Source organism: Colossoma macropomum, unplaced genomic scaffold, assembly GCF_904425465.1.
Source record: "Colossoma macropomum unplaced genomic scaffold, Colossoma_macropomum, whole genome shotgun sequence".
In the NCBI taxonomy this organism is placed as follows: domain Eukaryota; kingdom Metazoa; phylum Chordata; class Actinopteri; order Characiformes; family Serrasalmidae; genus Colossoma; species Colossoma macropomum.
In genome coordinates, this window is record NW_023494799.1 from 35,360,260 (window position 1) to 35,374,742 (window position 14,483).

The 14,483-nt window shown below is 38.9% G+C and overlaps 1 protein-coding gene across 3 annotated transcripts in view; it reads right to left on the reverse strand.

The window, feature by feature from the left end:
• The window catches only part of dennd5a (DENN/MADD domain containing 5A), a 69,105-nt gene that overhangs the window by 6,990 nt on the left and 47,632 nt on the right, over positions 1–14,483 (reverse strand). For 2 of the 3 annotated variants that reach the window (XM_036585825.1, XM_036585824.1), the window contains 8 exons: positions 10,787–11,002; positions 10,114–10,348; positions 7,907–8,057; positions 7,087–7,180; positions 5,334–5,465; positions 4,245–4,397; positions 3,895–3,982; positions 3,691–3,775 (listed from right to left, as the gene is read on the reverse strand). In XM_036585825.1, coding sequence (XP_036441718.1) covers positions 3,691–3,775; positions 3,895–3,982; positions 4,245–4,397; positions 5,334–5,465; positions 7,087–7,180; positions 7,907–8,057; positions 10,114–10,348; positions 10,787–11,002 — 1,154 coding nt within the window. Of the gene's footprint in view, positions 1–3,690; positions 3,776–3,894; positions 3,983–4,244; positions 4,398–5,333; positions 5,466–6,697; positions 6,803–7,086; positions 7,181–7,906; positions 8,058–10,113; positions 10,349–10,786; positions 11,003–14,483 lie in introns of all 3 variants that reach the window. The other variant, XM_036585826.1, reaches the window with a different exon arrangement.

Consider the following 14,483-nt stretch of genomic DNA (forward strand, 5'->3'; position numbering starts at 1 on the left):
GTTTGTACATTGACAGTACCGCAATACATTTAATGTAAAAATTAAATTTAAAAATGTAATAATTTAACAGCATCCCTGAGTTTTGCTGTATACCACACAACTTATTTAGCCATAAAAATAATGTACTGTCACATTAAATACCATAATGAGGAAAAATTACATCATTTAAGTCTTAAGATGGTATGTTTCGCTATTTTAATCATTTCTTGCTCCATCCTTGAAAAGGTCTAACAGAACGTACAACCATCAGGCAAAAAAGACAGAGAGAGCAGATTTTAGTCTTATTTTTGCAATATAAACAGACAATTTATGTAATTAACTGTTTAAAAACTGATGTTAGAAAGCAAAGCTTATTAACAGACAGAGTGGCAGCCAGTTTAGCTGAAAATAGTCCACCCAGTTAGATTCCACTCCATCACAGGATGATCAACAAAGCATGTAATTTGACCAGCATCACTTCAACGTTGGTAAATAAGTGTGGCCATCAGGCTCTTTTTCTCATTGTAAGATAGACCAGAAGGACAGTGTACGCGTTATCGCCATGCAAACTGCCAACTAATCACTGTCAGTTTTTCACAGGGCTGCATTTTATCACGACAGCCCTAATTACAAATACTGATACAAGTGCTTAGCAGGTAACAGCACGATCAGAATGAGGAGAGAGTACATAAACATGCTAGGAGCATCTCCCCAGTCTCTTGTTATGCATTCCTCCACTGGGGCGACAGTTAGAAGTGAAGCTCCAGGAGAGAAAAGGAGGGCAGCAGGAGGAGCAGCTCTGGGCCCAGACTCCCCGCTGCATCAGCCAGCCTGCTGTCATCGCTCCGAGCCACTATCATGGCAGCCCTGTCCAGACACATTCCCTTCCACTCCAGCTCTGCCACTGAGCACTGTCTGCTCACCCTCTCTAAGTGCTGCCCCTCCCCCTGAGGCTCTAGCAAAATAACCCCATTTCTCCACAGACACCCCCCTCTCCGCATCTACTCTCACAGCTACCGCATACAAACCAACATGAAGCAGTGATGAGGATGGTGCATGTGGAACCACATAACTCAAGCTGTTAACATGCACAACCCTCTTCTAATAATGATCCATCTGTCAATATGTGATGCTGTTTGACCAACAGACTGCTGACTTGGGCTGTTTGTTGTGATAAATGTCTACAGAAGTCTTTTCTCAGTCTATCATGGATATCAGTAATTCTAGAACACAGAACTGCATGTGTCATTTAAAAACACAAGATTTAGGCCAATTATAAAGATCCTATTAACAACACAATTAATATATAGTAAATGCATAAAATCCATTGTAACCAGTGCAGTCGGCTCCAGAGTAGGTTTTCCTGCGGTGTATCTTTTTCATTTGGTTCAGTTAGTTTCACAATGCAATGGCTAAAGTGCACACAGTTATAGATGTGGATGTTCTTTTATCGGTCTGGAAATTGACAAGGATACAAGTGCTCAGTTACTTTCATATTTACCTTCATTTGTGCCACAAAATAACCTTTTTAAACTTCCACTAGCTCCTGACTGTATTATATCTAGATCTATTCTTCACAAATAGTACTATGCAAAGGTCTTAGTTCTATTTTATGCCATTTATTTTGGCAATAAGTGTGTGTTTGCTTGTAAAATCTCCATATAACGTAAGCGTAAATGCAAATAGACACAAATACAGCACACTTAATTTAACTTACTGAACTATTGATTAGCCAAACCAAATCCTGGATGATAACCACAATTAATACCGGGCTGCAAATGGCTAAACGAACCCAATGACACGTAAAATCCCTACTTATTGTATTAATATTATTTTTACATATTGTTATAAGTTTTTTTTTTCTGAGCATATAAATGCTTACTGCCCAGATAAACAGCTTTCTTAGGCACCTAAACTTTTGCACAGTACTGTATATCTTTTAATTTATGACTCAAATTACATGAAAATAGATGTTTAATATCTATATATATCACAATTAAAGCAATTAAATACCTTCCTTGATCTCTACTTCTTTATGACGGACTGATTTATTATTTTGATTTTAACCAGTGAGGTCACTGAAGTTTGGCCAAAAATATGTTCTATGTTTCACGTGCAAAATTAAACGTTTGGCCGTTATTAGCAGCAGCTCGTGCTGCATGAACCATATGAGTGTCTAACAGGAGTCAAACACTAAACCAGGCAGCTTATGAGAACAGTACAGCACTAATGTGCTGCTAGAAGAAGAGAAAAGTGTGCTCTGGTGTTGAATTTCCTCATTTGGTGTAGACCATCGTAAAAAATGTATTCCCATCAGTGGTGAACTGAACCACGGTTCACTTATAAGCAGACCAAATCCTGTGATTTTTGGTGGTCTATGGTCCAGGTGTTTGGTGCACACCTGTCAAAACAGACCATACCAAAGAAAAGGTTTGAGTGGTCACCACCAAAGAAGATGTGAAAAGCACCCAAACATTCTGATATCAATTAGAACCTAGAAAGTGTGACCATCGTCACAGACTCTATTAGTAACTCACTCAGGTAAACTAGAATCTGGCTGGTCAGTGAGAGCTGCTGACCCATCTTAAAGCAGAGATGTGTTGTGTATATGCTGAGTGTGACTGTAGACGGGGTGAGCTCAGGGCACAGCTGCACGCTAAAGGCTTCCCGCGCTCTGATGTCTCACCAGAGGGCTCTGCAGGGGGGCTTCTGCTAATTAGACTGGAAGTAATGTGCCGACATGCACGCGCACCACCCCTCTCCATCTTCTTCACGCAATGCAAGGAGACGACCTTTACTCAGACTCAAGAGGGCCAGACTGACACAGATAAGTCTATATTCCAAACATACTGACAGTCTGCTTACAATTCCATGTTAAACACAAGAGCATCAACAAGCATATTAGTGATATATATGTGGAAGTGCTTTTGATCTCAAAAGTTAAATGACAACTTACTAATCAGCACTGGAATAACATCACTATTAGCATAATTTATGTTTACCTTAATTAGAATATTATATTCAAACAATATTAAACATAGTAACTAAAATGTGTTTTGTTAATCTCTCTTTTCAAAATCTAAATCCAATCTGCATTAACAAGCACACCTTTTCCTAAGTGGTAGGGATTAAAAAACAGGCCTGTTTTTCTTTTGTTGGCCACAAGATGGCAGCAATCTAGCAAATTTGAGCATCTTCACTATGAAAACAACTGCAGGGGATTTTTTAGATCCTGGCCACAGTTAAAAATGTGAGAAACCCCACACATAAGAGCAAATTCTCCTGATTTTTGTCTAGATGTCAACGCCCCTCTAATACAAGAATTGTCCAGAACAAAACACCACACACTCAGATTCTGCTCACAAATCAGCAACCTCATCAATTTTCCCATTTCTCAGAACCTGAAACCTTGCAGAATTTCTTGTGAACCAACATGACTTTACAAAACAAACATTATGTTACACTACATTATGAAAATTCATGAACATAATACTACACGGTTCTCCAAAGGCATATATAACTGAACAGCCCCCCATAATGATGGAAAACACCTCCTTTTTAATTGATGAAGCAAGTGGGCACGTTTTGGAAATTGCTTATTTAGTGTCACATTTAAAGGCTGGAGATATAACAAAAAATACTGTGCTAATTATTTTTAGATATCACTCAGGCCTACAAACATAAGACAACCATCAGCTTTCTGAGGCTGACCTCATGTCCTGGATGAGGGAGATTTTGAGAGGGGGCATAGCGCAGCCTGCGTCTGACTTCCGCCTCTCTGTGTCATGGATGATACCTGACGAAACAAAGGAGAGAGAAGGTCAAGCTGACAGACCCCGAAATACTTCAGTATAACCAATGAGGAAAATATAAGGCAGTGAGTTCTCTGCTAAAGAGAAGTGACCAAAATCTTACCAGGAGGGCCCAAGCTAGCTGGTGTGGCATCCCTCTTCTCTTTGCTCTCCTGATAATGTAGCAAGTGCGACCACAAGGCTGATTTTCCCTGTCAAAGAGAAGACGACTCAAGCTCACATAAAGCCAACTCACAAATTCAGTTCTTTTTTTATAATTTGACCACACAGTGGTGCTGAATAGCTGAATTTTGTAAATTTGAGCACTAGATTAGCAATAGATCTCTGCAAAGCTGTCAATCACTATCTCAACACAAAAACAATATCACTGGTCAGGACTGCTAATATTATATTGATAATACTGTCAAATCGCTAAAGCCCAGTAACAACACTGTGTGTATATTCCTGGTATACCTGTTTGACCTGCAGACCATGGCTCCAGATTCTCTCCAGTAGGTCACAGAGGCTGGCGATGAGTGTGTTCTCCTCCACGCCGGTGATGCTGACCTCCCCATGGCCCAGCTCTACCGCCTCCCTGCCCATCTTCTCCACCAGCATGCGCTTGGTCTGAGTAAGGGACAGCCGCAGGTCACATAATCAGACTGCATATGAGTCTCAATGTATTTGAAGTATTTCCTTTTGAGGTTTCACAGATTTTTAGTGTCAATAAAAATCCACCCTCACTGAACGTTATATAAGAACTACAATCAGGAACATGATGCTATTTTGAACAACGAAATGTAAGGTGCCAAGAGAACTCTTGTTTGAGAGATGTTTTTTTTTATCATTTTAAGGTTAGGTTTAAAGATAAAGTTATGAGCTTATTTATAAGTGTCTCTTTTTATAATTATATTACTTGAGACTTGATGAGTTTCTACTGTTTATGTGCGTTAAAAGGCCTCCTTTATACCCACCATTTCTAGCATTTTATTTTTATCCCTGAGGTCCACATTTGATTGGATAGTTAGAATTAAGCAGACTACTTTACGTGACAGAAGCTGTGACTGTGATATATGTTAATGTGCTCAGGTTCTGATTGGCTACCCTTTATCGTTCCTTATTCAATAAGCAGTCCAAACCAAAACACTCCTTATAACTTCAGCACAAATGGGCGAGGTTAAACTGCTAGACTGAATAGACAGATATAACAATAAAATAACGGATGTAAATTAGTAAAAATGTAGAACAATTATCTCAAAACAGGCTGTTTGTGCAGCTTGATTTTCATACATTGACTGTATGGACTGAAAAGTGAATAGTATGTATTAAAATAGTACGGTTTGAAAACTGGGAACTGTCGATTAATTGCAAGCAAATCAAGTGACAGTACTGAATAGAATACATGAGTCTGTTTAATTTTTGACCATAGACATTCTTAAAATCAGTACTGGAAAATTTTCAGATTGGTCAGGCCCTGTCAGGCACAGTTTAAATAGTTAAGCATTCCTGGACCTCCAATCTAAAACACTGCATGGCTCTTCAATGTTAAATCAGTAACTATACCTTATTCCTGCACTCCTTCAGTAGGCCCTCCACAAACTTCCAGTTGGTCTGGGCGATAACGGAGGGGGACAGGTTGGAAAGCTTGGGCTGGCGGATGGTGGTGCCCAAGTTCCTGGCCTCCTGGATGTACTTCTGTAATCACAGAGTGAAAATGTGAGAGATTGTAGGCTGCTGTAAAGAGTGTGCTCTAAACACTGTAGGAGAAGCAATCACATTCACAAGGATCTACAAGACACCACACAAACCGGTGAGTGGCTCATGTCTTTCTTATTTTTGAAAAAGTGCTTTCTTCAAAAAATTCTGGTTCCAGTAGTTTAAATAAACATGAGCATGGAATGCATGAAACTGCAAAGCAGCCCAAACTGCCTTCACATAAACTCTATTTAAAGGGGAATGAAGCAACTTCTCACAACAAGCATAGGCACTGCTGCTGCTATCTTCTGCTTTGGGCTGTTTGACTGATTTCACACATGTAAACAATCAATTAAAACTGTAATGCACTCTTTAATTTTTTGTATAACGTTTTATTTGGGTCATATTATTGTTGAATTGGCATTTATTGTTTTCATCACTTCCAACACTACTGCTTCCAACACTTCTTGCAAAAGCAAAATCCGAGCGACTACGCTAGCATGGCAATAAATAAATATGCTACACTATACTACATTCTTAAAAAGATGGTTCTTCAAGGCTTCTTTAGTAAAGGTAATGGTTCTATTTAGAACTATGAGCTCTATATAGAACCATTTCATGCTTAAATAGTTCTTTGCATGAAGAAATGGTTCTTTAGATCGATGGAGAATGTGTTGTATACTGCTCTGCATAGAACCTTTTTGAAAATGGTTCTATATAGCACCAAAAAGGGTTCTTCTATTGTTACAGTGTCAAGCTTGTCACAATATAAAGACACATTCTCCATCAGTCTGAAGAACCATTTCACCATGCAAAGAACCATTTAAACATGAAATAGTTCTTTATAGAACTTATGGTTATAAACAGAACCATTCTCTTTACTAAAGTGCCCTTGAAGAACCATTTTTTTAAAGAGTGAAGTACTATACTTAATATTCATAAATTTAGCAGAGAACAGTGGCAGGACCAGCCAGCAGTTCCTAATTCTACATGTGTATGCTGGATTCTCCATGTTATTAATTGTCAATGATAAAAGTTTAGAGTTTTTTTTATTACAGTGTGAAGTCAACTTCTCTGATCAGCAGATATGATGCAACTGCAGGGTGCATAGCTGCTTGTTAACTGTTGTGAAACTGGTCACCAGTAACAGTGCAGTCGCTAAAGCAGGGAAAGCCCATTATGTCAGGATCATATCACAGCAAGTTCACAGCATCTGACAGACCAGCACATACCGCGTCCACCTTGACAGACTTTATACATGGTCTGAAGGACTGCGAGAACCAGTAGTAGTCCAGAGCCACCAGCAGCTGGAGCTCAGGAAACAGACACTCCAGATGCTAACAGAGTGTATGTGTGTGTGTGTGAGATTGTGGAAGGACAGGGTCATGCAAGAAAGAAAAAAGGGAAGAAGAAAGAGGTCCAGGCAAAAAAGTAGAGAAAAAACAACCAAAAACAATTAATCAATTTTGCTACACAGAAAAGGTGAAACAAACAGTGAACTCAAACAGACAGAAACACAAAGAGTGAGACAGCAACATGCAGAAACAAGCTAAAGTAACATAAACCAATAGGTCAGACATATAAAGCTATAACAGGGTAACAGCAGAGGTGGGGTGCTTGCCTCTCTCTGATCATTGTCCAAATAGAGGTGCTCAGCATGTTGTTTCTGTCTGTCCTTCCGTCTCCACTGTGCAGGAGCGCTCCGTTTGGCCCATCTAGGTGGAAAAAGGCAGACAGATAAGACATCAACTCATAAATACACATTTGTCCAAACGATTTCTATTTTGTAGTTATTTTGTAGTTAATTTATATTCAATATAACAATCATGTCTGTTGCATTTGCATTTAAAGTGCTGTAGTCTACTCTTATTTCATTGTTAAGTTTTAGTTGGAAACAAAAAGGTGAAATTCTTGAAATACCTAAAGGAAAATTATTCAATTCAATTCATTTCTTCATGGTATCTAGGCAGATACAGCCAAGCCAGCTCTCCCATTGGTTAGAACTTCAGAAGCAAAACTAAAGGCTGTGACATTAGCCCCATTTGATTTCCAATGGGTGAAACCAATTTTATGAGATGAAAAAACATCACTCCACGCCTTCTGGACGTCCTAGATACATCACTGACTGCGAGTACAAGTGGTAGCCTGAAGATTTCTGCATTAAACGCTGCTAGATAATAACATGCACAGCCATGACAAGCTGATTTTTTGGGATTATTACATTTCAAAATAGCCCCAGAGTTTTATTTTTGGCCAAGAAATGAATGCAGTGGTTACTGAATATTATTTTAATCAATATAATCGATTCTAACATTCTAGGATCAATACAACTGTCACAATGCACTGATCCATTTATTCACCCATAGTTTCACCCTAGGTATCACAACAAAACAGCTACAATAAACTTTGCTGTGTAATTAGTTTTGGCTGGTTAGTCTCACTTGTTGCTGGTGGGTCCACTGGAGAGCACATCAGACTGCAGGCGGGGGAAGAAGCCCTGCTCGTAGCGGCCCTGGCCGATCTTCATGTCCAGCAGGTGTGGGTGGAGGGCTGTGTGGTCGATCTTTGTCAGCCGCATCTCGATGGCCTTCTCTGAGGGGACATAGGGCAACAGGAACGTTAATGGCATTTCGAAAATAAAAGTGATCCTGCTGAAAGCAAGAGACTTACATCACCTGTAGGCCTGCTGTGCACTGTGTGAGTCAGGGAGAGTGAGAAAGTGAAAAAAGGCCATTTAGCCACCGATTCTCACCCACACACCATGCTGTGAGTAAGCATTACACAACCCAACGCCTCCTCTAATCACTGATCAAAGGCATTTTGCAGATGCCATGACCATGTGGGTTTAGACTGTTAACATTGTCTTTCTTTTTTATCAATGGTTAGTATTTTTAATTACCCACAATGCATTATTTATCATGTACTGCCATGTATTGCCTTAAAAAGAAATGGGAAACAGAATATTCAGTGAGACACTGCAGTAGATTAGCTCTTAGGGTTAGAATGGTTTTCCTTCCATAATGATGTACTTAACCTTTTAAATTATATTTCAACCATATTAAAGCAACTGTGTTTCCCACCACTGCTTAAACAGGGCTAATGGAGGACGCAGCAAGGTTAATGACACTACATGATAATCAGAATCATTTCCATAATGCATTGCAGGCATCAGTCTATTCACCCACCACCCAGGAACACAAGCTAAATGGAATGAGAGACCTGAATCACTAAGGTGAGCCTTGTTCTCCTGATAAACAGGACGGGGTGGAGGGGCCACCAGATCAACTTTCTGATAGCGGTTTTTAAGGAGCGTCTCTGAAAATGGAGATAAGCAAACATGTCCTCACATGAAACACTCACTATCAAAACCATCTGTATGTTGTCCCCTTTTAAGAACATTCAGTGAGATGCATTTGATCAAAAATATATACAGTACTATCAGAGACAGTTAGGGACACCTTTTATTTATTAAATTTTAATATATTTATTTCAACAAATAAATATAATATACATTGTTTTGAAATCTAGTGTGTCCACCCTTCGCCGTTATTACAGTTTCCATTCTTTTCAGGAGACTTACTTTCAGTTTTTCAAAGAAATCTGCAGGGACATTTTTCCACACCTCCGAAGTTCAGCCTTAGAAGTTGGTTGCATTTTCTGCCTCTCACAGTGACAGTGACTGCGATTTAAATTGTGATTATTTTCTATAAATTCAGGTTCAGGCCATTTTTTGCCAAGAACACCAGAATATCCACTTTTTCTGGTTAGAGGCTTGACCCCCAAGTTTAGTGTGCCAAACTGGAGGTTTAGTTGCCTCTGATTGATCTAACTTATCTACAGGCTTTATAGAAGCTCTGTGTTATTGGGTTAAATTTCCCCACTTAAAATAATGACGTTTTTGATAATGTAGGCTTTTATTTTTTTTAATTGCTGTTCTTGCTATTTGACAATTGCGCTCTCTTAAATTGTAATTTTGATATAAAAAAGATTGATCTTTCAGACCTAGTCTACCAGGTCTTCCATGGTTGTTAGAAGTTCACATTTAATCTCCTCAGAATATAAATATTAATAATTTGAACTAAATGTCAGTTTTAATAGAAAATTAAATAAATGAAGAGAATTCTCTGACTTTTGCACAGTACTGCATACAATACACAGTCACTGTCTGTAAAGAGAATCTCCAAAAGGAGAATGATAAGGAAAAAAACCTTGAACTAATCTGAAATTTCTAGCAGTTTATTTATCATGAAACATTCACACAATCTAAAAAGCAGCCAGTCCTTTCACATGCACGCTTTCTGAGATGCTTATCTTCCTGGATCACAGGGGGTGCTGGAGCCTATCCCAGCGCTCACTGGGCAGAAGGCAGGAAACACCCTGGACAGGAGGTCCGTCCATCAGAGGGCAGACATACACATTCACACAAGGGCCAATTTAGCATCTCCAATACACCTGACTGCATGCACTGTGGGAGAAAACCCACACAGACATTGTCGTCCAGCCAGGGAATCAAACCCAGGCCCTTCTTGCTGTGATGCACCACCGACAGCCACTGCACAACTGCGCCAGTCCTTTCATACAGTAAATAAATAAATAAAACAGTAATGATATGTACAAAGTAGACAGAACAAAGAAAACATGCTCTGACCTGCTTCATCAATGTTGGTGCACTTCTGGTACATGGAGGTGCGCAGTGTTGGTGTTCTGACGTTCAGTAGCCGGATCTTGTCTACCCGGGCGTCAAACACTCGTAGTGTGTGCTCTTTGTCCTCGTCGTCGTGGTACAAGATCTTGCTGTCGATGAAGGAGGCGAACATCTGCGTCTCTAGGAAACGGGAGAGGAAGGGCAGGTATGGCTCCGGCTGATCAGACAGGAAGGAGGCCTGTAAAGGACAAAATTCATAAATGCTAAGAGGTAGTCTTAAACCAGTAGCTCAGCAAAAAATACTTCTGTCCACTTGATTTCTTCAACATTCTTTTGTGTTGTGATGATTTAGGCATGCAGTTTGCACAGTGCTAACTGGTGGGATAAAAGCTCCCACCCAGCCTATAATGTAAAAAACATTTTTAGGTTATATATTATATTCCACAAAATACAAACTACAATGGTCTTGGTCTTGACCTAGACACAATGAGTCCAGATCTCTTTCTTGACTCGGACTCGCCTCTAGCGGTCTTGACTACAACACTATCAGACACCAAACATGTCTTGGTGACCAACCCCATTTGGGATGAGAGGGAAAGTGTGTAAATTAGATTGTTGCCAACTTATCACGTAATGCAGTATGTTGAGACTTTGCAGAACCTAAGCAGACGCTCACCTTGTCAAAGTTCTGCATCTGGTCACGGTTGCTGAACCATGACTCTTTGTCCTGGCTGGGTTGGATGACAAAGACCTCATAGTCGGCAAACATCTGTGTGAAGCGGTTAGCAAAGACCTCCCGGACTTGAATGTTCAGCTGGTGCATCTTCAGCTCTTCCTCATCGCACTGCATCTTCAGATCCTTATTACTGCTTGCATTCTCCTTCACATCCAGCTAGAGAAAAAGACACAGATAATGCTCACAAACATATCCACATTCATTCTACATTGCATGCTCAGTCAAAATCTCGTTCATAAATAGAAAGATAGTACACAATTTTTTTCATATTTTTTAGATTCCTAACTACATATACTTAATATGCTATACATATACTTAAATACCAATTGAGTAAATTAAAAAGTAGTTATTTCAGACATTAGGTATTAAGTTTGGATATGTATATATCTACACCTGACTCTAACTTCAAGTTGCTTATCCTAGAAAAAAAGTTTCTAAAAGCTATCTGAGAAAAAGGCTGAGGACAACAAAGCATGACTATCACTGTCAAGTTCTCTACCATCTATTTTCATTGTAAAAGGAAGCAGGCTGTCTTTCAGAACACATGGACATTCAGGTAGAGCCAGATAGTAGGAAGAAGGAAAGAAAGGGTGTGAAAGACAGGGCTGATTCAAAGTCAGCAAGTTATCTTATCTCCTCGGTAACACACTGTCTGGGGAGATAGGAGCCTGGGAAAGGAAGCGTGCGAGTTTGTTTTGATCTATGCGACTAACAGGGCGCGTTCCCCAGAGACTATGTGATCCTGCTGTGAGGCGGGTACTGGAGGAGAAAGAAGTGAAAACACATAAGCCTGAGAAGCCTTCTAAGGACACAGAGTGGGATGTTGAGTCAGGAGGATGGAAACACAAATGCATTCTTAAAGGAATGTTTTGGTTGAAAATGTTCCTTATACCCCAGATGCTTCTTTTAAAAACTGGAACACAGAGGCTAACATTGCTAACAAAAGCTAGAACTCAACATTCATCCAAATAGCAAAAATCATCTCTGTAAAAATACATCGAAACTTCTTTCACCCACTCAAACCACACCCAGGTCTTTATTAAGGTCGTACAGACTTGTCAACGTGGTTTAGGACACAGTATGACTTACTGTGAGCTATAAAAATGAACAAAAACTGCAGGAAAGCACTTCAGCCAACAGGGTTTGTTTTTACAAACTACCTCAGGTGTAGGTGTGCTGATCTAGGAATCAGCGTTTGTGACAAGTACTGTGACAAATACGAGTTCTAGTGTTTGTTACCAATGTTAGACTCGTAGCTTCATACTAGTTGATCAACCACATCTAGGGTACGTGGTAAAATTAAGTATGTTTGATTTTTCACAGACTATTCCTTAATTAAATTAAGTTACTAAACAGTTCTAAAATGTTTTAGTAAATACCTTTAATTGGTAAAGAACATTTATACTATGCAGAGATTAATTAGACTTCAAAAATCTTTTTCATACTTACATCAGTCTGCAAGTTGGGTAAAGTGACCTCAATCAGGGTTCAACTCTGTATACCTCACACCTAGTGTGTTATGTACTACTGACTAGGGATCCCCAGATACCTGGTTCTGAATGCAAACTATAAATATGTAAAACCTTCAATAATCTAATATTACCCTGAACATTAAGTCATGTAAACGCAGGGTGAACATGAAAACAAGCTGAAAACAGAGCAACACTGTCTGCATGTTTCAACTTCCATATGAATGTAGCTCTTCCGCTCTCATGCAGCTACGGGGCATCTTGTTTCGAGGAGAACTGTAGCTTTCTATTTTGCTATTGCTTATGTTAGTTTGTTAGTAAATTTATTCATAATTCTCCCACAAGCACTAGCCAGTACAGCCTCCGCCATCCAGTGCTAACAATACTGATATTACTAACATTGCAAGCATTAACAGTTTGTTTTGCTTACAGATGTCACTTCAGACTCAACATACTTTGGTGCTAAACAAATTCACAATGACAGAGAAAAACAGAACCAAGGTAAATTTCTATATAACAGCTGTATTTGAATGAGAGGGCTTCAGTCACGTAGTCACAGTAAAAGTGTGTTATCATTATTACATTAATGTGTTAATAACAAAATAATGTAATGTACCACTAGTAAAAAGTAAAGGACTGATAAGGTTTGATAAGATCTGTTGTATAGAGTTCTGCTATTTGTGCTGGAGCATTTGGAATTTATGGAAATGTTGCAATCTGGCTGCTCTCACTTTCTCCCTCCTTTTTTTCTCTTGGCGCCTGTCTTTGTGCAAGAGGTGTGGCTGTGATCTCTAACACACACTTACAGAACAACTTGAGAATTCACAAGACTCACCAATGACAGAGAGACACAAAATGATAAGAGTGACTCATTAAAACATTGCTCTTATTGCTGCTGAGAAATATTACTCTATATAAACTAATAAAGCAATGTGGATTCTGTTCTTAGTGAATTCTTCTTGTGTTGTTGCTTTTGACAAAGTAATAGATTCAATATGAGAAGCAGTAAAGTACAGACTCAGTAAGGATAAGCATTATTGATGAGAGAAGTAGTATTGCTAATTCCTAACAGTATTAATCCTTAACACAGACTGACGAAAGGATGCATCTAGTCTGAGCGTGCAAGTTCAACTTAGAAACTCTCGCTAGCCTTTTGACCAAAGTATTTTCAGACTCATTTTCAGGTCAATCCTTTTCCTCCACAAACAGGCTGGGTTTAAGCAGCTTACCCTGCAGAGAGTGTAGGGCACCACTTCCTAAGATTCAGTCTGGTTCAACTGTTAACTACAGTGTCTAAAAACTAGGACTTTTGTCTGATACCACACCCTCCACATCTGGATTTACAGCAGAAACCAATTAAGCTTTGTGATGACTGTTTATAATCAGCAGTCTCTACCGACAGTCGCAATGTAGATCAAGTTAAAATAAAAAATAGGTACGCATAATTTCCCATGTAATTCTATAAAGTACTAGAATGGGTCATAATCTCCAAGACAAACTAACTGACAATATGAATTTAGGATTAGAAATGAGAACATTTTTTGACTTCTGTGCTCCAAATGCAACCAACAGCTTCTAAGACTGCTCAAAACTTTTAGAAAAGGCTATGAAATGTAAACACTGCTATAAGCTAAAACTGATGCAGTAGCATCTGATCCTTACATTCTTTGCAACACACAATGTAAACATTTTCAACTCTCTAAGATTAAAAATACTTAGTGACTTGATTCACAAACAGCTTGTCAGACAGAAGTTAGATCAAGACATAAATGAGCCTGTTGTGCTCTAAATTTTGTTAGTTGATCCATAATAGAGATGCTTACAGGTTTAAATTATATATATCAATAAAACCTGGTGATAACCCTACCCTTTTAGATTTAAAAAATGCTAATAACTCTCTAAAATAACCATGTACTGACAAAAGTTAGGGTGGAAATAAATCGCCTACTGCACAGCACAAGCACAGTGCACATTTGCATAGTCACAATCTGAACAGTAAACAATTGTAGTGCTATTAAAATGAGGTAACATTCGATAATTTGTTGTTTATTTACACTAAAGCTCCTTCTTCACTTCTTAATTAAATGTGAGTTTTTGTACTAAATAGGTGAATGCTAACATCTCGCTGCATTATTTAATAACTCAACTTGCAGATCTATTTACCTTAA